This window comes from Rhinolophus sinicus, chromosome 14, assembly GCF_057876585.1.
Source record: "Rhinolophus sinicus isolate RSI-liver-muscle chromosome 14, RSI-T2T, whole genome shotgun sequence".
Taxonomy (NCBI): domain Eukaryota; kingdom Metazoa; phylum Chordata; class Mammalia; order Chiroptera; family Rhinolophidae; genus Rhinolophus; species Rhinolophus sinicus.
This window is the reverse complement of record NC_142514.1, coordinates 111,879,402-111,904,758: the sequence shown is the minus strand read 5'-3', so window position 1 is coordinate 111,904,758 and position 25,357 is coordinate 111,879,402. Positions and strand designations below refer to the sequence as shown.

Below are 25,357 nucleotides of genomic sequence, written 5' to 3'. Positions count from 1 at the left end.
GAGACAGTGAGACAGATACTGGGCTTCAGAATGGAAGCGTGAGTTCCCATCCCAGTTCAACAGCTCCAGTCTGCAGAGTTCAGTGTCTTCTCTGTCAATGAGGACTTCAGTATCTCTGCAGTGTTGTGAGGATTAGCAATGACTGCAAAATCCTGGGAGATAAGTAGGAGGTCCATACATAGCATCTTGCTGTTATTATTTGTTATTGTCATTATTTCACCTGAAGACAGGTAGATTGATGTTTTAAAGCCCTTTTCAGTTTTATAAGCTCTCTCAATGATTTAAATCTGATGGGAATGAGTCTTTTGACCGAACATTTTAGACTAGAAGATATCTTCAAGATAATCCTCATCTGTGTCCATATTTTTCAATTGTGCACAACAAACCATTCCAAAGTTTAAAGTCTTGAAAGGACTTGTGTTCATTAGCTCAGTTCTGTGGGACAGCCATTTGGGTTGGGCTCAGTGGGGTGGTTCTCCTCCTGGTCTCGCCTGGGATCACTCATTTGGCTCCAGTGGTCTGAGGGCTCGACTGTGTCTGATCTAAGATGGCTTCACTCGCCTGTCTGGCAGTTGGGGATGGCACTCTGCTGTGCCTCTCTCTGAGCAAGATCTCATCCTCAAGAAAGCTAACCCAGGCTTCTTTATATAGCAGTATCAAGATACCAGAAGGGAGAGTGCAGAAGCTACAAGGCCTTTTAAGGCCAAGGCTCAGAAGTCTTACAATTTCATTTTATCATTTTCAACTGGTCTAAGCAAACACAAGGTGAGCCCAGATTCAAGGGGGTGGAGAAGTGACAGTCATATCGCAAAGGAGTGTAACTTCAGGGATGAGGGGCCTTGTGGAGGCCTTCTTTGTAAACAGTATACCACATCATCTAACCCTCTTTTACAGACAAGGAAAATAAAGCCAAGAAAGTTAAATATTTGGCCAAGATCGTCCAGCTAGAACCTGACCTTCGTCCAGTGCTCTTCTACTATCAAATGGCAACTCAAGAATGGGCTAGGATTTGATTCACAGAAAGCAGACAAGTGAGGTCAAGGAATGGAAATAAAGGGACAGCTATCATTTACTGAGCACCTTCTAAATGGGTAGTACATAATTAATTACTCATGAGAATAAAGATGACAAAGAGGACACAGACCTGCTCAGAATAAAGATGAAAAAGAAAAGTGAGTAGCAAAGGTCAGAAAGGGTACAGGTGGGGAAGATTAAGAAGAGGAGAAGAGGGATATGGTTCATTACTCAAGAATGGAAAATAACGGAAAAATAAATTTAACTCCAGAGGAGGAACCTCGGAGGACAGACTCATTCAGGAGGTGCTAGAATGGAATCCAAGGCAGCACATGGCAGACTAGATTCCTATGAATGAAGGAAGAGCATTTTGACTTGGAGCAGAGGACTGAGACTATATGGCCCAGTAAAAAAAACACCTGATTTAACGTAGTCAAATTAACCAGCCTAGGGGTAGAACAGATTACAAGTACGGACAACAGTCCCTCATGATAACATTGAGTCAAACTGGACTAATGAAGCAAACAAGCTGTGCATGTGTAATTTATCTACATGTATGTCATTTGTATCCCTGAAATTCCTCTCATTGGCATAAAGTGGACTGCCTGCTCTCAATGGCCGAACTATTTATGTTTTGCTTCCTTGGTAATAAGTAAACACAATGCTATTTTTTACTACCTTACCCTTGAATTTTCTAGCTTTACATGTTCCCCACTTTCCTGACAACCATCCCAGGATCATTCTTGAAATATTTCTGCTTTAGAAGCTGCTGGGTTTCCTTAAAATGTTACCCTCTCATGTACCTGCATGTAACTAATGTCTGAGTTTCATTTCTCAGTTTTCATGAAACAAATATTAGCATATGCACATCTACAAATCAATTATGTTTTACCTACTTCTAATCCATAGGTTTCTATGGCCCAACGTTCAACTTTAATCAGAATGAAAGTCAGAAACCTGGGGGAAATATTTAGAGCAATGAGTTCATATTTTTATTAAATGTGCCTCATTCCAATGAAAACTATGATGCATTGATTCATAAACTGATAAAATGTACAACTGCCAAAACACAAAATGTAATTAGTAAACAGACATGGGAAAGTGTTCAAACCTCACTACTTATCAAAGAAATGTAGCATATTTTATTAAGAAAACAAAAATTCTTAAAAGAAAAATAGCCACCCACAATTATAAACATGGTGCCTTGAAAGTATTAAATTCGGAAAATAAAAACACTCAAAATAGTATATACGTAGTCTCCCAAGATTGTCTAATGGCAGTCTTGTACATTGCAGGCATCGGTAATATTGCTGCAGCCATTGTGAGAAGCATTTTGGCAGGGTGTATAAAAAATCACAAAAATGTTTAGACTTTTTGACCCAATAATTCTGCTTCAGTGTCTTTCAGAAGCACTGTAAAAATAGAAAATGCACACTGATGTTTATTACAGCAATATGTATAAGGGAGAATATCTCAATGTTCTACACCAGAGAAATAGTAAATAAATTATGGAAAATATACCAGCTCGAATATTATGCAAATATTTAAAAATTGCTCCAAAGACGAGTAATATTGAAGGTGTTTATATATAATGTTGGATTTTTTGTTCCGTTTTTTTTGTTTGTTTTAGATTATATAAGCATTGTATCTATGAATGGCATCTTCTATGCACCATGTAAATCAGAAATCTAGAGTCTTCCTTGACATGTCTCTGCCCCTAACCCTGCAAAGTCACATCATTACTTGGTGGACACTGGGGGTCAATTTTATCTACTAAGTAGCTCTGAATACTTTCTACTTTTCTTTACCTTCACCAACACCATCCTGGTCCAAGCAAATAATTTTTTTCCCAGACTCTACAAGTATCCTCACTACACTCCTGTTCTCCACTAGAATAAACTCTCCACCTGCAGCTAGGATGATCTTTTAAAAATGCAGGGCTGATGTGTCATTGCCCCTGCCATGTCATCCGTGCTTTCTCATTGCTCCAGGACTAAATGCCAAGCTGCTTAACCCAACCCCAAACACTGCATAAGCTAGCAGCTGCCTCCTCCTCTCCCTTTCAGTTTGCCTTCTCCATCTCCATGCTCCAGCCAGGTAGACCTCATTTCAGTTTCTTGTTTCTTCCTTGGGGCACTGGCTCCGCAGCCGCTACCCTTCTGCCTAGAAAACTCTCTCCCCTGCCCACTATCCCTTTGCCTCAACCGTCATCCTTCAACCTCTCAGGAAAATCTTTGCTGAGGCTTCAGACCAGGTCCCCTTTTTATACGCTCTCATAGCATCTGTTGTTTTTTTTATTGTTTGCCCCCCCCCCCCCAGCAGAATATAAATTACATGAGGGCAAGGACTTGACTTATTCACTGCTTTTTACCCAGAATTCAATCATGTGTTGAATAAGTAAATCATACTTACCTTTCTTTATTACCTTACATCCATTATCATAATTGGACCTCTGTCTCTCCCATTGGACGGTAAGCTCTGTGATAAAAACCATATCTGCTCTGCTCACATTGTAACTCCATGTCTGCACCATAGGAGGCCTTCCACAAATATATATTGAATAAGTTTTATTACAACCATGTGAAAAATCGTATCCCGTATTTTCACTGTAAGCATTTTTGCCGTAAACATCTTTGCCGCAAATATTTTTACCATACAACTAATTGGCCGTAAGGTAATTTCATCATAAAAGACAAACTAATAAAACATAAGAGAGGGACACGAAAAAGGACGTGATGAAACATGAAAAATTAATAACAAAATTAAAAAGACTTTATTGTGAGAAATGAAAATACATGTCTTCCAAGTCTAGGATGCATGTTTATAATTGAGCTTTGCATTGCGCTCTGAAAAACCACGCAATACAATCTGACGTCACAGTCCTATCTAATGTCTGAACAAGGCTGTTGTATCTGAATTAGCTACAGAACTGAATTAATGCCCTGGAAGACTCTTGTGAATTAGTGGCTGTTTGTTTTATATTTGCCATAGTTGGTTGACTTTTGGTTTTACCGGGTGGGAAGTGTTACCACAGACTCAAAGAGGTCCCCTGGAGCAACTGGTTAGCTTAGTTGGTTAGAGTACATGCTCTTAACAACAAGGTTGCCCGATCGATCCGCGATCGCCGCATGGGATGGTGGGTTATGCACCCCGCAACTAGATTGAAAATGGCAACTGGACTTGGAGCTGAGCTGTGCCCTCCACAACTAGTTGAAGGACAACGACTTGACTTGGAGCTGATGGGCCCTGGAAAAAATACACTGTTACCCAATAAAATGGAAAAAAAACAAAAAGAGTCCGCTGGCCTGCCTGCATCCAAGCAAAAGAAGACACATGAGCACGCATTTGCAGTAAATAAAGTAAAAGTTTATCCAAGGAGTTGGCGCCAAGTTGGAGACACAGGTGAGCCTAGTGCTCTCAGAAACCTGGCTCCCCATGGCCTCTAGCAGCCAGGTTATAGCAGCCAGGTTATATAAGGGAAAATCATTAATCATGGTTACTGTGGGACCTGGGGTCACTGGCTCTGCTGATGGTCAGGGCTAAGGCAGGGAGCAATGGATGATGGCTTCAGGTCCTGGTGTCAGTCAGGGTATGCTCTGCCCGATTCCCAGGGGGATGCCATTCATGGGGCTGTTCTGCTTTCATGAGTCTGGAAGCTGAAATCTAACCAAGGCCAAGGTGTTATCTTTGTTTGACCAAAACCTTATTCTGTTGAGGGTTGGTTATTGTATCTTGGTCATGATTGATTAGACTGGAAGTTTTATTTTTAAGTGAGTTTGATGCTGACCAGAACCTAATGTCCTAAAGGCTTAATGATTAAAAGAAGTGGACACACAGTGTATGTACAGGTAGGAGGGTCTGGGGGAAAGAATGCAAGTGAGTTAAAGTTCTATCAGAATAAACAAAGTTAGCTTGGATTAAAGCAAAATGCAAAATGCTAAAGAAATGAAGTTCATGTATGGTTACAGAAGGATGACCCAGCTCAATGAACGATTTGCAGACTGAAATGTTATCATAATCTAGTATAGTATGCAAACTGGTTTACTGTAGTTTTACAATCTGGCTTTATATGTAGTTATTTTCATCCACTATTTTAAGACCACCATGTCTACTGCTCACTGTAGAGTCCATTATGAGGTTTAAGATTTATATAATCGAAAAATGGGAGTACTGCAAGAGTTTTGTTGATGGAGAAATGAAACCAAACTGATAACTAGCTTAAATACATTATGTCTACCAAATCTAAACCGAACTGTCAACCAGCTATTTTATCTTTTACGGCAAAACTGCTTTATGGCCAATTAGTAGTGTGGCAAAAATGCCTGTGGCAAAGACGTTTACTGCAAAAATACTTACAGCAAAAATGCCTAGAGCCATGAAAAATGCAGAGGTAAAATCACACCAAAAGTGTGATAGAATTGTGTTAGGATTATGAAAATATGACTTATTTTCTTTCTCTATCTCTAAGAAAAATTACAATGGAAAAATGAGAATATGAATAAAAATTCACAATTAAACAAAAAGAAAAAATAGCTCCACATATTGTACTTATTGAATAAACATCATTAGAAAGCTAAAAATAGAAATGATAACTATAATTATTTTACTCTGAGATTAGGTGTTTTCATTTTTTTCTCTGGTGTGTCCAAGTGGGTGCCATCTTTACATACCTTATAGTCATAGATAAAATGTTGTATTTTGTTTTTCCTGCTTCATGTTATGTCACATGTACTTTTCCAAGATGCTACATCACCTACATAATTATTTTTAACAACCTTATAATGTTCAATTAAATTATGTACTTTGGGGGTGGTATTTCTTTAAGATCTATTTCCTGGAGGAGAATTCAAACTGCATGAATATTCAACAGAGGTATAGATTTCTGACTTCACTGGAAGTTAGAAAAGAAACAGGCAGAGATGAATATGTGTGCAAGCATGGAATGAATGTTTGAAGTGGAATTAAGTGGTGTGGTTATTTTAAAAGAAAGTTTGTGTTACATTGAGCCTTTAGGGAAAAAAAAGTTATGTTTATTAAAGAGTTTCTAAGACAGGTAGCTTTACTGTTTTCTGAAATGAGATGGATGTGTTAAGAAGAGGAGGTGGGGGTGGTACTGAATATGGGAGTCTGATAATTTAGGGGAACTTCAAGGAAGTGGAGGTCCTGGAGAAATGTGAGATATTACAGAATGGAGGCAGCCAGTACTAGCTAGCAGCAGGTACCTGTGGTCTCTTAGTCTGTTAGTAAGGAAAGTTGCAATAGACACAGGAGTGCCCAGGTGCCAGAGCAGTGGCAATGGCATAGTGGGAAGCACTAGTGCAAATTATGTGGGCTGGACGTAATGCTTGCTACCTAATGCTTTTCAAAATGCAAGTCTGGGCAGGATGGCCTTTGGCTTCCTTCTCAATTATTTCATAAAATGACAGTATCATAGCCCCAAGGAGGAGCCTGTGTTGCGACCATCTCAGTTCATTGCCTTTAACCCCAAGTTTGCCACTCTGCAGCTGTCTTGCTCACCACCTTCTTAGTCATACAAAGTCCCTAATACTTGTGCTTACAGAGCACCCTGGATAAAGGGCAACCGCTACAGGGTCACATGAAATTCTTTCCCAAACAGCAGAACTTCTCAAACTCGGAACCCAACAAGCCTAACTTTTTCATCAGTGCTGTGCCAAACTGGCTGCTTCATGAGAATTGTCATCATGTTCTTCAAACTCCCCTTTTTGCTCTGTTTGCCCCAGTCCAAGGCTATGTCCCTCTGGATTGAGCACCTCCCATTACCAAACAGTTCTAGGGGCCTCCTGAAATAGAGCAAAATGATCTGCTTTAAAATAAGAATCACAACTAATGATTTAATTAAGGACTTAGAGCAGCATTTTTGTTTGAAAGAGGACGAAGCAGGAGAGGGTAGGGGAGAAGGAAGAAGTAATGACAGAATTTCAGTTCTGGTATTCTGACAGTGGGGGGCAGACATATTTGTGCTGTAGATTTCCTTTTCTATATAGCTCAAATCATACTGTCTCTTACTACCTGAGCATAAGCCCTGTGCTCATTCATGGGCTTTTATGTTTAAAGAATTCCATTATTTAAGACCATTACATTCAATCATATGTAAGGTTTTAACTTTGACCACTGGATGGGCAAGTATCATAAGGACTTTGTCTGTTATATTCATTGTTGAATCTCCATTGCCTATACACGACTGGTACGTGGACATTGCTCAATACACATGAATGAATGAATGAATGAATGAATGAATGAATGAATGAATGAACGAAGGAATGAAGGAATAAAGGAATGAAGGAATGAGAACTAGAAGATTCTAGCTTCTCCATGTCATTAAAACATCTATCATTCGATTGCATTATTAGGCCGGTGTTTGTACAATGTCCAACCCAGGTTGTCCGCACCGACTTGATTATTTTAACTACTAGAAAAACTTTTAGATTATCACTGTATGTGGAAGAATACAGCATATATATATATATATATATATATATATATATATATATATATAATAAGCATATATGTATACAAATGGTAAAAAGGAAATTCTGACTTGAACCATTTTTCTCCCCCTAAACTTGCAGTTTATGCAACTTCTCCTTTAGGTATAAAGGTTAGCCCAGCACGTGAGTCTGCACTTGATGTGAAGAAATTTAAAGGTGCATTGATATTTTTCTTTATTTCAGCAAACTCCAGAAAACAAAGAGGGATATCAGATGGCTTCAAGGAGTGACTGGTGAATGGTTTGAAGAAATTCAAAGAAAAAAGTTTTGCAATGAAACAGATGTTAGCCAAATGTTAAAGCAACCACTTACATACAGGCTAAAGAAGGGGATGGCAGAAAATGGTGAGAAAAGATACTTACATCTAATTTTTTTTTCTTATGGTATTGTAGATAATGGCTCAGTGGATCTCCAATTTAACCAATCCATGTTTAGGACTATTTTTAAATCATAAGGTACAAAAGTTTCATAACACAACACACAATAAAAAGAATGAACCTGAAATTGTACTATAATGTCTGGGGATGTGCTTTAAGAATCAGTCAAGATAGCATAGTGGTTAAGAACACAGATATAGCTACAGCTAGATATAGATATAGATATAGATGTATCCGGATTCAAATCTCCACTCTTGTGTCTCTGTATATTCTCTATTCTATCAAAATGTATGTGACTCTGTTCAAGTTACTTTCTCTCTGTAAGCCTTAATTTTCTCATCTTTAAATGGGTATGATAGTACCTTCCTCATAGGGTAGTTGTGAGAATAAAATAAAATTTTATGTGTAAAGTACTGAGCTGGAACACAGTAAGCACTTAAATAAGTGGAGTGACGATGCAGAACAAGGGGAGACAGAGGAGGGGAAGAAAAGGAGAAGAGAGGTTAAGAGGGGTTCCTACCCTTCTGGTACTTTGGTAACTTAAACCCTGTAAGAGAGTTTGAATAAATGCCTTCTTGGGACATTCTGTATGACTACCAGCATGTCACTTGCCTTCACCCATCACTTAAAAAAAAAAATCTGCAAATGAGGATCATAAAACCTGCTTTCACAGAACAATAGTGAAAATAACAAAGTGCATTGGAAATTTAAAAATATAAATATAAAGTATCTTTCTACTGATAGTCACATTGACTATTTTTGCTTATAGGTTACTAATACTGGTATTAGTAACATCAAGAAATGTGTAACAATATTTCTAAATTTACATACTGACAATATTTTGCAATTCCCATAATATACAAATTTATCTAAAAAGACTTATATTTCAGATATTTATATTAACCTCATATATACTGATGAGGCAAAAAAGGGTTAATAAAAGTGAGCCTGAAGGGGGCCTGCATCTCTTCCCCAGGAACTGCCCAGGCTCATCCACTAGAAATAAATCAAAGATGTCCAAACACTCCTAAAAAGAGGAGATAAGACCCGACTGGTATTAACTGGTTCCTCATACATGCACAAACTGTTAAAACCTGTCCGTTACATGAACGCTAGCCTCATTACAATACAATTAAAATAAAATGAACATTAAGGTTTGGCCCCCAACCCCATGGGTGTTTCTGTATGCATTATGGGTAAGAGCTTGCACAGAAAGAAACTAGTAAGATAACCAACATATGTCAATCAAATGACCTCAGTCTGTACGTCACATCTCCTGCTGTAAGGAAATTTACCTACCTTTTCCTATATAAGAAAAAGCTAACCTAAAGTTAGGTGCAGTTGTCTGCCCCGGCAATTTCTATGCCGGCATCTTTCTTCTTGAATAAACTTACTTCATTGCTCTCCTCATTTCAGGCTGAGTCTGTGAATTTTTTCACCTTTTGCGGATGACCAGGGGTTAATTCCAATGACACAACATGTACTGTGGTAACTTTCTCCTTACCTTGGATTCCTTTGACATTCTAAGCTCAGCTTGTCCAAAGTAGTACAGTATTAGGAACTTTGTATATGTTGACTTTGCCTTAGAATTTTAATACTCATATATAAAACTATATTATCTACACATATGTAATACATATTTATATTACATGCATATACACACAAAAACCTTTTATGTAGCAAATATGTAAAGAGAAATCGATTTTTTTGACAGGAATAGGAAACACTCTAAATGGCTTAATTTCCCTTTACTTTCTTTGGTATAAAATTTACATAGTATCTAGCACTGTGTTTTAAAGTACTAAAATAAAAATTTCTCAAGGACAGAGTGGTTAAGAGCAACATGAGAACTGAATGAGGTCCCCAACACCTCACATCTCATTTTGGATAGCCATGGGGAAGACACGTTGAGTGAGATCCATGCAACTGGTGTGAAGGGAGGGTTCCACAGAACTGCAGTCCACAGGACATATTAAAAGACTCCCTAGTATGTCTGAGGATTTTCTCCACTTAGCAAAACCACGAGAGGCAAAGGACTCCCCTTGGTTCATGTGGGGATGCCTGCTGCATCTCTAGACTACGTAGAGACAGGAGGGAAGAGAGTGAAGCCTTAGTTCTCTGAGATTTATTGACCTGGAAATATTTTAATAATACAAAATTTTTACAATTTTCTTTTAGATCCTATGGATTTACAAGCATCAGGATCGAAAAATATACCTAATCAAAAAAATCTACCATCTGTTCCTTCTCGGCTGAGCTTCAGATCATTTTCTTCCCTGTTCTCATTCAGAAAATCCAGAAAGGAGACTGTAAAGCTTCAGTCTCTGGGACAAAAAGGGTGAGTCAAATTCAGATTATGTGACAGCTCATTAGTTACCTGATTCCCAGAGGCCAGTAGCCTGTTTGGTGTTCCGAATGTTTAATGTTTGCTCTTAGAATTTAAATTCAAATACTAAACTAACGAAGGAAACAGCACTTAGTGTGCAGAGGGACAAAGTCCTTGTGAAACCTGGAAACTTGGGTCACGTGGAATGCAACTTCTAACTAACAGCACAGGCTCTAGGTGTGCACTTGGTGAATGATGGGTTAAATATTGGGAAATAATTACTGACAATTTCTGCACTGCTCCAAACGCCTGGTCTATTTCCTGGTCAGGCAGATATATTTAAATCAGGCAGATATATTTGCTTCTTCCTTGGGGAGTATGTGTGTCTGTGGTTACAAGGAGTGATGAGGTACTCAGTGAGCATAAATGAGATGACCAAAGAAAGTAGGGAAAAATCAGAACCATTCTGATGTCGTTGCACAGAACTTAAACTTCAGGTGAAGGAAGGGAAGCTTTTGGAGCAGTGAAGGCACAGTTCCAGATGGTTCCCAGTTTAGAACTGTGTAAATAGGTTCAACTTGACTCATTATGTTGCTGGATTGTTTTGTGCAAAACACGTAAGGCTTTGCTTCCATTCATCTGAGCTGACTGCTAAATATTTTCAGCTTGCCTTCCTGGTTGAAAAGCTTCCCACCCTGTTAAGGTGTTGGCTTGGCACGTGATGTGTTCCATGTGTGCCGTCATACCATTAAGAGTGCACTGCACTGCTTAAATTAAAGGTGTTGGAGGTCACTCTTGCCGAAAAACAATAGGCAGCAGCAGCAGCAGCAGCAGGTGGGGTGTGTGATGAGACTCCTGGACTCAGAGAACAGAGTTCTTTCCTCCCCTCTTGGGTGGATGGAAGGTTTTTTGCTTCAGCTTTCACCGGACGCTGTTTTGTCTCTGATGAAATAATGAAGAGCTAAACAAAATGTAAATTTGTGTGACTGTCTCTACCAGAGTCACTTACAAGCAAATCCTCTTCAAATAGGTGAGTTGCTTTTCTTGGTAAAAATGTTTGAAACATTAGTAATTCTCTCATTTGGGAATTTTGAAATGAGGAATATTTCCTTTGTAGGTAACATTTCTTGTAAGGAGAAAAGAAATATTCCTAATGTGTGGTGTAGCTGGGACTTGTGGTGTAATTTGTGTTTTAGGTGATTTTAAGGCAGAGTTTTGTATAGCTGAACAATCTGACATTCGTAGTAAACTAGGAAAAGTTGAAAAACCTGTTATCTCAATGGACAAGTTATTTCCAAGTTCATATTGCAAGTTATTGCAAAAATGGATCAAAGAAGATAAAATATCTATAATCTTCATTCAGGTGTCATGTGTTTTAGTTATAAACCAAACTTAAAAAAAAAAAGAAAACAGAAACTCTTGCAAAATGCTTTTTAGCAACAACTATCCTTATGTATCACAATGACTTAGCTCTCTTTTAACCAGATGAACTGAAACATATAACACAGCATGCAGAAATTAAGCAAATTTCATTATTTAAGTATATGTGTATATGTAGCAGTTTTCAGAATTTGTCAACTTTAAATACATTTTACTATCAAAACATAAGTGGCAATAAATATTTATTAATGTGCTGGTGCACAACACCATGAAGGCACTGCTTTTTTGCTCCTAAGAGGTTTCAGAAGAGAAAATGTATTTTTAAATATCAGTATGACCAGAATATTTGGATATAAATCCTGAATGTGTGTGTGTGTTGGCTGGGGAGTGTGGGGTGTGGGGTGGGGTTAAGGAAGTGGGCTATGGTAGGAATATAAATTCCAAAGGACTCTTTACTCTTAAGTAGAATCAAACTTTCTTGGGCAGTTTTGATCTTTTGAAATACAAGATCAACCTTCAAAATACAGACTCTGATTCAAGAGTCCCTCCTTGCCTGTGAGTGCAATGGGAGGAACTGACAAAGGGCCCCCGGGGCAAGTACAGTCATTCTCTGCCAGGTTTCTACTTGCTGAAGTCATCAAGCTTTGACTTTATCACACTAGTTGCTCCGGAGAACAAGTCAGGAAAGCAGTTTATAGGATCTTTTGCATATCACAGAAAGAGAACCAAACCTCTCTAGGCAAAACACAGCCTTCTGTTCAGCCCTAAAAGAATTGAGTATCAGAAAAATGTTTTTTCCTCTTATGCTATGGTTGAATTGAGAAATGACACTGGATAATGGGTAACTCTCCCATTGCCCCCCAGAATGGACTTCATCATTTCACTAGATATACTTGTTTATTTTAGAAAGGCCCAGCCAATAAAGTATATGGTATGTTGAAGCTTTGACTTCCTATTATCAGTAGATAAAAAGCCATATGAACATAGTGACTTAATGAATTAATAACAAGGCAAAAAGTTTTGCCATTTCTGCTTCTCATATGACTAGTTTCTCCTCTCAAATGTATGCACTTCTCATATTATCCCATTATTTTAATCCTATTTATAAATGATTGAACTCTACCGTTTGTGACCCCACCCCATCCCCAGGAAAAAAGAAAAATATTTTCCATTCATGTTTTAATTTATTGCTAGCCAATAAATTCAAGGAAAGGATACATGCTTTACATGTATCTTTTCCCCCAACATTTCCTTGCAAAGTCATGTTTCCGTGTGTCTTGCAATGGGGCATCTAGTGCCTGTGACATACAGCACTCAGCCCCCACCATAACATTTCAGTAACTCCATTGACTCACAGATTCCTTCCTCATAGTTCAGCAAGTACCCAATAGTGTATGAGTTTATGAAAGCAGTCTTCCTGGCAACTGAGAAACATCTACAGTTGTTCCTTTCTTATTCTAGACCCCCGGTTATTCCAGTGATGTCCTCCCCACCATGAATAGGTGGTGTGTGCCTCTCTGTTTCATGCTCCAACGTACTTTACAATGAAGTCACTCTTTCAGGGGGGCTACTTACCCTCATGTTCACACACATTCTCAAAGCTGTGCAGCCATGTGTCACCAGTTCATGATGGCAATTTAAGGGGCGTGGACTTTTGTCCCCTACTCTTTCCTTTGTTGTAGTCCCAAGGACTAGGCAAAGGGCCAATACAAGGGAACTAGTTCATAAACCTCATGAATAACATATGCAGTTAAATGTAAGATCACCTATTTCCTTTGAGGACCATCACAGTGCTTCACGTATAGTATGTATTCCCCAGATAGGTGTGATTAGAAAGTGACAACAGCTGTCATCAAGTGAATGCATACACACCACCTTGCTCCTGTAGGAGAATTTTTTTTCCCTTGAGATGCAAAGGTCTTTGGTGGATCCACCTAGCTGCTCTTCAGACATGCCCAATCTTGCCTGATCCATAGGGTGTACACAGTTTAGGCAGCCCAGTGCACCTTCCGTTTCCATAAGCAAAAAGTTCAAACATTTTTTGGAAAATTAAAAAGGCAGATTATATTATTTTCCTGGATTCTGGTTGGTATTTTATTTCCTCTCTCATACACTACAAGCATCCTACTGTGCTCTCTTCCCCCTTCCTAGCTGAGTGCCTATTTTGAGTTGGAAAACAGAAATCCAAGACACCTAGACTGAGGAAGTCAGAGTAAGCAAGATGCTTCTTTGGGAATGCTCCACACCAGGTGTGGTGTCCACAGGGGAACAGCAGGGTTGTGGTGACAGGAGAGAGAAGCCAGACAAGGGGCATAGTTTTGAGTTCCATTCTGGGTGGCCAGCGGTTCCCAGTTGATCGGGGTGATCATTATTATGATCTCATCAGCAGTTTGAAAATAATGACAGATAATCTGGCCCCAACCTTGAGATTCTGATTCAGAAGGTCTGAAGTAAGGGAGAGGGAAGGTTATTTATTTTTAATAAATACATTTACTTTAATTGTAATTTATTTTTAATTCTCCAGGCTATTTGCATATTCGTTCAGGTTTGGGAACCATGGCAGCACAGCCTCCTCTTTCCTCTATGCTAAGAGCGATCGGAGTTCTGGCATGGGTCCCGGTAGCCGAGTTGATGGTTTCTTTTTCATTTATTTATCAATCTTTTGTGAAAGTACTATGTGGATCAGATACTATGTTCAGTGTTGGAGACAAAATCTTGAAAATAAAGCCAAGTCCCTGCCTGGAGGACTTTATAATCTTGTAGGGAACACCGGGTTACTGCATACAGTCAGGCAGGAGGTACACCATCTATCTCCAGGAAGTGCCAATCACATCATGATCATCAGGAATTCATATATTTATTATGACAGTTTTCTGGCAAATGGCAGTAAGGATCTTGAGGAAGGGATGCCTTTTAGAATTCATGCAGGGATGCCACCTGGCCTCGCTGCAACCTGGGTGACAGCTGAGTGCCCTGATGATTATGGTACAATATGGTGAGTGCTATGGTGGATGCATGGTATTCCTGCCATGAGAACATAAAAGAGAAGCACTCTGCTCAGACTGGGGGATCCAGAAATCTTCCTGGAAGAAGAGAACCAGGTTTTGAAGGACATATAGTACTGAGCTAGGCAGGTAAGAGTTGGGATGTTGCACCAGGCAGAAAGACTGACACAGCAAAGGTACAGAGACTGGAAAAAGCAACTCATCTAGGTCACTGAGGTTCAATGACTCTATCTAAGGTGAGACTGTAAGAGATGAGATTGGGGAGATTGGCAGAGGCCAGTGATTGGGACCTTAACATGCAATGCAAAGGACTTGGACTTGATGGATCCTGTAGACAGCAGGGAGCCATAAATCACTTTTTCACTTTTTTGAATAATACCATTCTTTTCCTTATTATATATATAGCAGATAAAATCATCCACAACCTGCTGGACAAACACTAGTAACGATGTATTTCACGCATATGTGTATTGCATATGTATATATTTTTTCCGTTGACAGTTCCCCCCCCCCCCCCCATTAATAGTTTTTAAACAGAGAAATGACATAATCAGATTTTCATTTTAGAAAGATCACCTTAGACCAGTGTTTCTCAACCAGGGGCAGTTTTGCCCCAAAAAGACATTTGGCAATGTCTAAAGATGTTGGTGGTTTTCACAACTGAAAGGTAAGTGCTATTGACATCTGTCTAGTAGGTAGGCTTCAGAGATGTTGCTAAACCTCCTACTGTGTACGTGACAGACCACCACACCGAAGAAATGCCAGTAGTGCCAAGGCTGAGCAACTGCTCTAGCTGTAGCGCACAGAACAGGTCTGAGGGGGCAAAACTCAAGTCAGACAGACCAGGAAAGAGGCTGTTGAAATGGTAGTGGTCTAAACTAAGGTAGCAGCAACAAGGAGGGCACAAACAGACATATCTTGGCACCCTTTAGAATGCAGGCTCATGAGAACCTGGTAACCAGATGTGTTGGGTAGGACAGAAAGGAGAGGGGAAGTGAACTCTCCACTCTGACTTAGGAAACTAGATGGGTGATGTGAAGACTATCGGAAGAGCAGATGTGAGGAAGGTAAAAATGAAACCCATTTGCTCATGTATTCAACAAATACCATGTGCAGCGCTGTGGAATAAAACTGCAGTCCTTGACTTCCCGGGCTTTAGTCTTGTGAGGACAACACACAGAGAATATTGAAACATAGGCTAGTGCTGAGAAAGTGAAGTTCTGTATGCTCTGGGAGCACATTTCGAGGAGTGAGTATCTTAGACTAAGAGTCTCAGCCTGCGTATCTAGAGTCCGGGTTGGTTTCCCAGTAAAAATATGTCTATAATGATTCTTCAAGGATGAGAGAGTTATCCAGGTAAACAAGTGGCAAAAAACTGTTTCAGGCAAAGGAACAACAGTGCATAGGTTCAGTCAGAGATGTGGCAAACTCCCTGTGGCCAAAGGGATAAAAGAAGGTTAAATATGAGGTGGAAAGTATGCAGGTACTAGATGACATAGGATCTTCTGAAGGTAGAGAAGAATTTGAACTTTTACCTGGGCACAAGTGGGAATCATTAAAATGTTAAGCAGGGAAGTGGCATGTTTCAATTTATACTGATCATTTTGGCTAAAGTGTAGAGAATGGATTGGATTGGGATAAAACCTGGAGAGAGAAGGACAGTTAAGGGACTACTACAATAATAAAGGCAAGAGATGAAAACTGTCATTCACGAGGGAAAAGGCAGGGAGATGTAGAGATATCGATCGAGTTTGAATCAACAGGCTCTGTAAATGCATCACATAGGAAAGAGTGGGTGTGGAATTCTAGGAGGACACAGAGTCCATGTTGGACATGGAGGGTCTGAATTGCTGGTGGTCATCCAGGTGGAGCTTTTCAGTGGCCAGTAACTACAGGGTACTCCACCAACACTTGGGGGAAATGACCCAGGGTTTTGGTTAGAAAAGAATATATATATATATTTTAAACAAATATTCTTGAGCCACACTCTAATCTACTGAATGAGAATTTCTGAATGCTAGCTGCAAAGGTATGGAGATGAGAGAATATTTTATGGAGGTACAATAAATTTGGTAAGCCTAACATGCAGGTACCTATAGAAGAGTGAAGTGTGAGGAGATAAAGCTTGAAGGATGAAGGGTTGTCAGGGGTGGGGGTGCGGGAGCTCATCAGATAAAAGAAGAGCCTGTGTGGTGTTAAGATTTTGGATAATACTTTGTAAGATTTTAAGTAGGAAATTGATAAGATCAAATTTGCATTTTAGACAGATTTCTCTATTGATCATATAAAGGATGGAGTCCAGGAGAAAATTGTGGAAGTTTGATATGAGGCAGGATGGGTGGAATTGGAGAAGTGGGGACATATGTGAGAGATCTTTAAGACATGGCATCAGTAGGATTTAAGAGTAAATGCAGAAGATGAGGTAGCTTTGTATCCTTTGAAATCACCAATTCTGGAGGATTTTACCAGCATAGTTTTCACGGTACCACTGTTGCTTTTATTCACTATACAAGTGGAAGCCATTCACATCAGAAACCTAATTTTCAGGAGGGTCTGGGAGTGAGTGCAGAGACTCTGGGCCTCCAAGCCAGCTGAGTCCTGTCCCCTGCTACTTAAATTCACAATGGTACATGGCCTTGCACACCCTCAGGGAGCATGCATCCCCTCGCAGCATATTCTTGCATTCAGTGGTGCTCTGTCCCAACTGTGCTCCAGGTATCCTCTAAAGTCGTGTCTTCCACCCACCTGCCACCCTCAGAAACTGATTCCTGTTCCTGCTGTCCTCATTCCGAATCAGATTGGGGGCCTAGGGAGCTGATGAGAGTGTTGAGCTGTGTGGGTGCACAGTGAGGGCTGCAGCCCCACAGGGCCCTGGAAAGAATCTTAACCATCTGGCATGTTCTCTTGGCTCCTGGAAAATTGAATTACTTGCCAGTTTCCAACCTCCCTCGCTTTTTCCCATCTCTAGGCATTTGCTCATGCTGTCCCTTGCCTCTCATACCAGTTCAACCACCATCTTCTCCCTGTTGCCTTCCCTGTTCTTCCCAGGAAGTGATCAAGGCCCCTCTGCATTTTCAGTCTTTATTGTCCTTATCATGTCTTGGCTTGTTTTGGGGCTCTTTATGTATCTAATCTTTCCTTGCAAAAGCTCTCAGAGAACAGAGTCCCTATAGCAGTTATATTTGTTGCCTCCAAAGAACTCAAAATAGTCCATAGCATGTAGGAGGCATGTAGGCTCAATAAAGCTGTAGAGAAAGGAAGAATGGAAATAAAAGCAGTATTTAACTCCTAGATATGATAAAGTATAGAGCTAGTATTTCAGAGTAATGTGAAAAATAATCCATGATATCAATTCTAATTTCTGTTTAAAATATGAGCTAAACTATAAAATACATATGGCTGTGTGAAGATATAAAATTGTTTGTCCTCCCAGGTTTTATGCTCAACTTTTGTGAAACATGAAGCAGCCAGGAGTTTGAAAGAAGGAAAACTGCGTCTTGCCACTTTTGACTCATCGGACCTAGAGTCGTAGTTTATTTAATTCTTCATTCCCTTTGTAGTTCTCATAGTGAAGGAGAGGACCTGACTTCATACAGAGCAATGAGTCATACAGTCAATTAAATTTTGAGCTGTAATCCAGGCAGAGCACCCTTGGCATAGGATGATAGATTTAAAAGATCAAAAATCTATCTCAATTTTGGGCCTATGTCTTGTAAATTTTTTGCCTTCTACTGAATTTGAGAGAAGCAATATAAATAGTCAAAGCACAGTTGTTCTCCAAGTTGGTTTCATAATAAGTAGGACATCTTTATAAAAAGGTATATCTAGAAATCATCTTTATAGAGTTTGCTTATTAAAAAAATTCCCTTATGAATTCTTGAGTCCAGTCCTGACCTAATCTCTCTTTAAGATAAAAATGTACAGAAACAAAAAAATCTATTTCTCATTTGCAAGAAGATTCGGTGTGTCATACTGGTTAAGAAGGATTTAGTCAGCCTATATACCTTGGGCAGTGTCTTTTAACTTCTCTGTACCTCCATCTCCTGGTCTGTAAAATGGGAGAAATCGTAGTATCCACTGCACAAGAGTGATGTATTTAAATGAGTTACCGTGCACATAAAGTGTAAGAACACTGCCGGCACACATAGTAAGCACTCAAAAAATGTAACCATTTTGTTATTACATCTTTATGCTGTGTTCAGATACAAATCCACTATTATGTAATTTCTTCTTGGCTATCTGAGTGACAAAGATGTAAAACATTGATCCTGAGCAATCATAGGAAAAGCTTTCTGACATTTTTTCGACACTGCACTAGCCGAGAAATGTCTTCCTACAGAGCATTAGAAATGTATCCTCTTCCTATATCAAGATATAATGGCAAATGTGTTGTTGATTTTCCTCCTGGTAAAAGTTAGGCACTTCTTCAAAGAAATTATTTCAAATTCTTTTCACAGATGTGACGGCCATGCAGAACTTCCTGTGTCTGTGAGGGGCAACACTTTGGTAAGTAACCAGAAACTAAAGGTTACACTAAGGAACTCAGAATTAATGTAAGCCCTGGTTGGCTACCTATTTCAATAGAATTCTTCTTGGCTGAGTTTTAAATTTACTTTAGAAGCTTAGATTTCTCCTAGAGAGTTCAAAGTTTTCCAGTCGTGGTTGGTTTCCAGTTGGCTCTGGTACTGAAATGTTCAAGCAGCAGACTCTGCCAGGAAGGAGCAAGGCCATCGTGTGTCCACTCACACCGTCAGTGGCATCTCTGATATTTTATCACGTGTCACTCTTGCACAGCCTTAAAGTGTTGGGCAGAGGAAGAGGCAAGAGGCATCCACTGCTACTTTTGCAAGCCAGTGTGGCTCTGGGCTGGACCTTTTCTGGGTAAAACCATCATTTGTATTCAAAGAGGAAGCCACCTATAGGTGAGAGCATTTGGCCAGAACAAGTTCACATGAAGGGGCTGACCCAACATGACTCTCCACCAAGGGCTTAAAGTTAAATTTATCTCTGTGTTCACATATATAAAAGATTAAGAAGCTGTAAGTTTTCTGTTTTTTGCTTCTTCATGGTTGTAACTTTTGATCTGCACATGCTTGCATCTTTCTGTGTAGCTCATGTGGTTTGGAGATGAAAGAAAAGAGGATTGTGGAAGGGACCTATGAATGCAGGAGGAGGATGGAGGCATTTTTCCATTCATTGTAGTCTTAGTACTTGTAACTACCTTCTCTCTCTCTCTCTCTTTTCTTTTTTCTTCCCCCCCCCAAAAAAAAACCATGGGGTAGAATTTTGGTGAGAAATGCATATAAACGGAGGTTCTTTACTTCAAAACCAAAAGTGAGCCTCCTTTCTTCTTCAGAGTAATGCTACTTCTTTCTTTCTTTTTGGACGACACTGAATCCTATCTCTCTCCTTTCTTATGCTTGAGCCCCAAGCATCAACAACTGCCACACTTTAGTGGAGAACTTAGTATCACCCAGGCACTTGACGTACATCATTTCATTTAATCCCCAGAGGAAATCTTTGAAATAAGTACTATGATCATCCTCATTTTAAAGACGAAGAAACTGAAGTTTAGAGAATTTAAAGATCATGCTCAATGTCACTGGTAAATGGTAGAGTCAGGATGAGAAAATCTGGGTCTCTATAACTCCACAGCTAGAAGCCAATAATGCCTGCAGCGCTGTCAACCCCAAAGCCCTGTTTGCATATGAGCCCCAGTTGCTCGTTACCTGCAGACTCTCCTTTAACTGAGAGGTGGACTGAAGTGACATCCATCCAGTTGTCACTCTGTCACTCTATAAGAGGACGGAGCCCTGCTCCAGGATGCTTCTGTACTCGCTTTTCCTTGGAGAATTCCTCAGAGCTAACCTGCCTCTACCACTTGAGAGCCATGGGGTCTGAAGCACATGAAGAGTCAAAAAGAAATGCAAATGTCTAGAAGTTATAAAACAATAAAGCAAATTTGGAATTCTCGGGATTTTGAAATCCAGTCTGAGGATTAATAGATATCTTTATGGCACTCTTTTTATTTATTTATTTATTTTTAAAGTTACAGTTGACATTCAACATTATATTAGTTTCAGGTATACAGCATAGCGGTTAGACATTTATATAATTTATGCAGTGATCCCCCTGAACTAGTCTAGTATCCACCTGGCACTGTACATGGTTGTTGTAACATTACTGACTATATTCTCTATGCTGTACTTTATCTGGCACTCTTGATTGCTGCTTGTATTTCACCATTTCACTGCTCAGAGCATGTCAATATAAAAGGTAAGAGCTAGGAAAATAAATGCAACTCAAGCCAGTGATTGTTGACCCCAATAAATAACTTCTATAAAAAGTAGGAGGGAGAAAATAATGAAACTACTGTCTAAGACAAAGGTTTTGAATGATATATAGATATGTAGATATCCATTATTTATTCATGGAAATCCTAAGCCTGTAGAGAACTAGAAGTTGGCTGTTGATGCTACAGAGATTCTTGCTGAGCTTTGAGCTCACAAACTTCCCATCACTTGGTTGGCAGCCTGCAGATATGGTGATTCTGGCATTTTATTATTAAATATTTACATTATTAGAAACCTTCCCCTCAAAAGAGAAGAAAGCTGCTATTTAAACATGTGCTTCAGTTTAAAAGAAACAAAAGCTTTGAGAAAACAGAATTTTTAGAGCTAGAGAGAAGCTTAGACAACTACACCTCAGCGTTTCTCTCAGCCTCAGCACTATTTACGTTTTGGGCTGAATAATTCTCTGTTCTGGGGATGTCCTGTATAATCTAGGGTATTTAGCAATAACTGTGGTCTCTACCTACTAGATGCCAGTAGCTCTCCGCTCAATTGTGACAATCAAAAATATCTCCAGAAATTACCAAATGTTCCTTGAGGAGCAAATTGCCGCCTCTTGAGAGCCATCTCCTTGTAGGTGAGGAATCCAAGGTCAAAGTAGTCACCATTAATAAGAATGGAAACAAAACATATGGCCTTGGCCCCTTGATCAGTCCTCATCTCTGAACACATTGGCAGGGCCTACTGTTAGGTGATATGCCAGCTCTGTACCCCAAGAAACATACCTCCAGTGTGCTTACCACACTGGGCCAGTGAGAGCTCCTTAAAGCAGATTGTCTGCCCTCCGTGTATCCCCATTGCCTGGCACAGCCTGAGTGCTCAGAAATTGAAAGAAGAAATAAATTAGTGGTCCTAAGCCACAAGGTAGGTGCCTTGGTGAATTTGACCTTTGCGGGAAAACAGACACAGAACAAAGTCAGGAACACTGTGAAAAATTACTTGTTGACTTTGCTAAGGCATTTGATAATATCAGTGAGCTTAGGCTTCAGCTCTGACAGCTGTTCTACAGGTTTGTCTGCCCTAAGAAGTTCTCCAATAGTCTAAGGTTACTCTGTGACAGGTTTGTTTTGTCATGTCAGAATTGCAGACAATATTAGTAGAGTGAATTGGGGTTGGGTAAAAGGCTTCATTTGCTTAGCCTATTCTGTTCCATGTTTGAGAATGTAACTGAGATCCTAAAAGCCAGTATTTTGAGACTGGCCTCTAACTATGGGACGTTTTTCTAGCTCATTGGACCGCAAGCATCAGCCGGCGGCCTCCAGAAAATCCTCTATAACTACAGAATAATAATAATGAGGACTTACTAAGAGCTAGACACCATTCCAAAGTGCTTTACAACTATTAATTCATTTAATCTTCACAGCAATCTTATGAGGTGTTGTTGCTGCTTTTATTATCTTTTTTTTTTTTTCCATTTTACCAAGAAAGAAACTAAGGTATAGAAAGGTTAAGTAAATTGCCTGAAGTTATACAGCTATTAGGGGCAGAACCAGAATTTGGACCTGCGTAGAACTCATATACTTAATCATTATGCTTTCCCACCTCCGACATGCTTTTCTGAGTCCTAATATTGTAAATATTCAGTGTCTCAATTTCTGCAATAATCTTTACTTGAAATCTTATATATGTAACTTTCTACCTTGGTATACTGCAAATAAATCCATAACTGTGTGTATGGAGGGCATGAGATACTTAAAGCAAGTCTCCTGTCTTCAGGGAGTTTACTATCTAATTGAAGATATGTACATTAGTAAAACAACAGTAAAAAGCAACATAGTGAAAAGAACAGGGTTAGAGATCACATCATATGAGTGTGAGTAGCCATTGTTTCCATTTATTATTCATATCATATCACTTACTCAAGACTCAGTTTTTTCATCTGCAAAATGGGAATGATAATCTTTAATTCACAAATTTGTTCACAGGATCAAATGAGAGAAGATATTTTTAAAGTATATTGGAAACTGAATAAATGAGTAATATTGTTCAATATAAGATAGTTGGTACCAAATGAGGGAACAAAAATGTGTTAGAGAAGTTCAGAAGTGAGAAATAGTATTGTGAGAAGAGTAGTCTTGGAATTCAATTCAGTAAATATTAATCAATCTCTTACATGCTGATGCTGTGCTAAGTGCTCAGGACACAGGTGAATATTGTGCTTTCTTAGTTATTTTAGAAAGTGGTCCACTTCCAAGGTCCTGATTCATTTGTCTTCGAATTCATGGTTTTCTAGATCAGGGTGGGAAGGATTGAAATGTGTGATAGGGAGAAAGGGGAGAAGCCTCGTGGTAAAGTAAAAGTGGAAAGAATGCAAACAACTTTGATATGACATAATAGGTATTATGATACCTATTATGATACACAACCAGAGTTGTGTACAAAAATACTATGGTAATTCATTCTTCCTGGGAGAATTGGAGAAGAGTTCACGGAGACGGTAATATATGAAGTGGACTTGGATGGATGAGTTGATTATTTTAGAAGAAGAGGAGACAGAGCAAAGATCAGGAACAGAGACATGTATGCCTAGGGAGAAGTGCACAGCATTTTAGAGAATGTGTGTACGGGGCACTTGAGGAGAGTTGGGGAAGAAAGGCTTAAATCTAAAGCTGGAAAAGGATTTTGACACAATTTTGCTGCACAGAGGTATTTGAACATCATCCTCTAGGCCAGGAATGGGAAATAGACCTCATCTTTTATGGCAGCTCCATGGCATGGAATATTATTTTGAGAGGATTCTGAGTCCCAGACGGAGCCCTGACGGAGGATCAGTGTGCTCTGGGCCCCGGGAGGCTTTGCCTCTGCTCCAGGTGACAGGAAACTTCAGGTGCTTCCCAGCAGCTCGCAGACCAGTTTGGCCTCAAGTAGATGTGTGCCGCCAAAATATAGGACACTGATAAACTAATAAACTGGAGAGAGCTGATTCAACATGGGTTTTGGAATCCGACAAACTGAGAATGAATCCTTCCTTCCACCAGCGTGATCTGAAGCAGATGACCTGCCCTCTGGGAACCTCACTTTTTTTAAGTGCAGTTTTCTGAAAGTGGGAATAATAATAGTACCAAACTCATAGGGTTGTTAAAATAATGCAATATGAAGCCCTCAGCACATTTCCTAGCCTGATCAATGTATGGTTGTTGCTGATAATAATTAATAATAAAATAATAATAATAATATCGCACATATAGCTTAAATAAAAGGGGTCTATAGAGCAGTGGTAGTGTGTAATCTTCTCTATGTCTGATACCTACTATTGACTACCAGTTACTTTTTTAAGTTTTATCACGAAAAAAATCCTTGCAGAGTTATAGTTGAGCGTAAATAAATACTTTCTCTTAGTCATATAATTTACATCTCTATGTGTTGAAAGCATCCCTAACGTGTAGGGCCAGTAAGATTGATCTTGAAGTACAGGATCCGGCAGACATAACTAAAGGAGGTTATATTCAGGGTCTCTGCGTGGTAATAGTCCTTCCCGCGTGGAGAGGTTCATCTCTTTACCTGAGCCCTTAGTTCATGTAGTTTTCATTTCAGTATATATTTTCATTATAAAGGACTGTGATCCAGGAAGCCAAAAGAGTGTACTCTGGTCTACACAGTGGAAATCTAAAGTTTGTTTGGGTTGAGAGACAATGATGCTGACTTGTCTCTTAATCAGATGTATCTATCCTGCACCAATTACCAAAACTGCAGATTTGGGAGGAATGGACTTATTAGATCAATGACTAATTATTATTAGCACAAATAAAGACTCAGAGAGACAGTAGGTAGGGCACCAAAGAAAACAACACCTTGATGCATTTTAGGAAGAAAAGAATTGATCTGCAGGGTCTGATTTCTCAAATGATTAGTTTCTAGTTTTATTATCTCCAGTTGGTAACTCACTGTAGTTAATGTTTTGCTTCTAGTATTTGTTTACTTCTGAATTTTATATTATATTATATTATATTATAATACTATATCCAACCAATAAATTATCACTGAATTGTTTTTTTCCTTATTATAAAATCTCCTTTGTGTGCATTCACATTTGGCTTGCCCATAGAACTGAAAACCACAAGTCAAGGAAATTTGGGCAGGGCTTCTATAAGAAATAACTGACCTAGATCTTGAGAAAGACAACAGGCAGGAGTGAAAAGACTAGTTTGTGAGAAATTTAGGGATTAAGAGAACCTGGGCTTTAGAATTGGATAGACCTGCTCTGGACAAGTAAAAAAAGTTGGAGCTTTGGAAAGATTAGAAATTTGGTTTTAAGCATTCAAGGTGAGATGAAATGTAATGGTAAACGTCAAATGAAAAGGGAAAACTTGGGAAAGAAAGGAATTCAAGAGGCAAGGGCTGGGTAGCAGAGTAAGCTGAAAATAAAGAGACTGAAAATAAAGAATATGGGTAGTGG

General features: G+C 39.3%; 1 protein-coding gene across 6 annotated transcripts in view; it reads left to right on the top strand.

Moving 5' to 3' along the window:
- The window catches only part of EXPH5 (exophilin 5), a 72,643-nt gene that overhangs the window by 34,299 nt on the left and 12,987 nt on the right, over positions 1 to 25,357 (top strand). For 3 of the 6 annotated variants that reach the window (XM_019718717.3, XM_074335528.2, XM_019718718.3), the window contains exons 2-4: positions 7,707 to 7,867; positions 10,079 to 10,238; positions 19,069 to 19,117. In XM_019718717.3, the coding sequence (XP_019574276.3) occupies positions 7,707 to 7,867; positions 10,079 to 10,238; positions 19,069 to 19,117 (370 nt within the window). Of the gene's footprint in view, positions 1 to 7,706; positions 7,868 to 9,368; positions 9,389 to 10,078; positions 10,239 to 10,923; positions 11,257 to 19,068; positions 19,118 to 25,357 lie in introns of those variants that run through there. The other 3 variants (XM_088791471.1, XM_088791473.1, XM_088791472.1) reach the window with 3 other exon arrangements.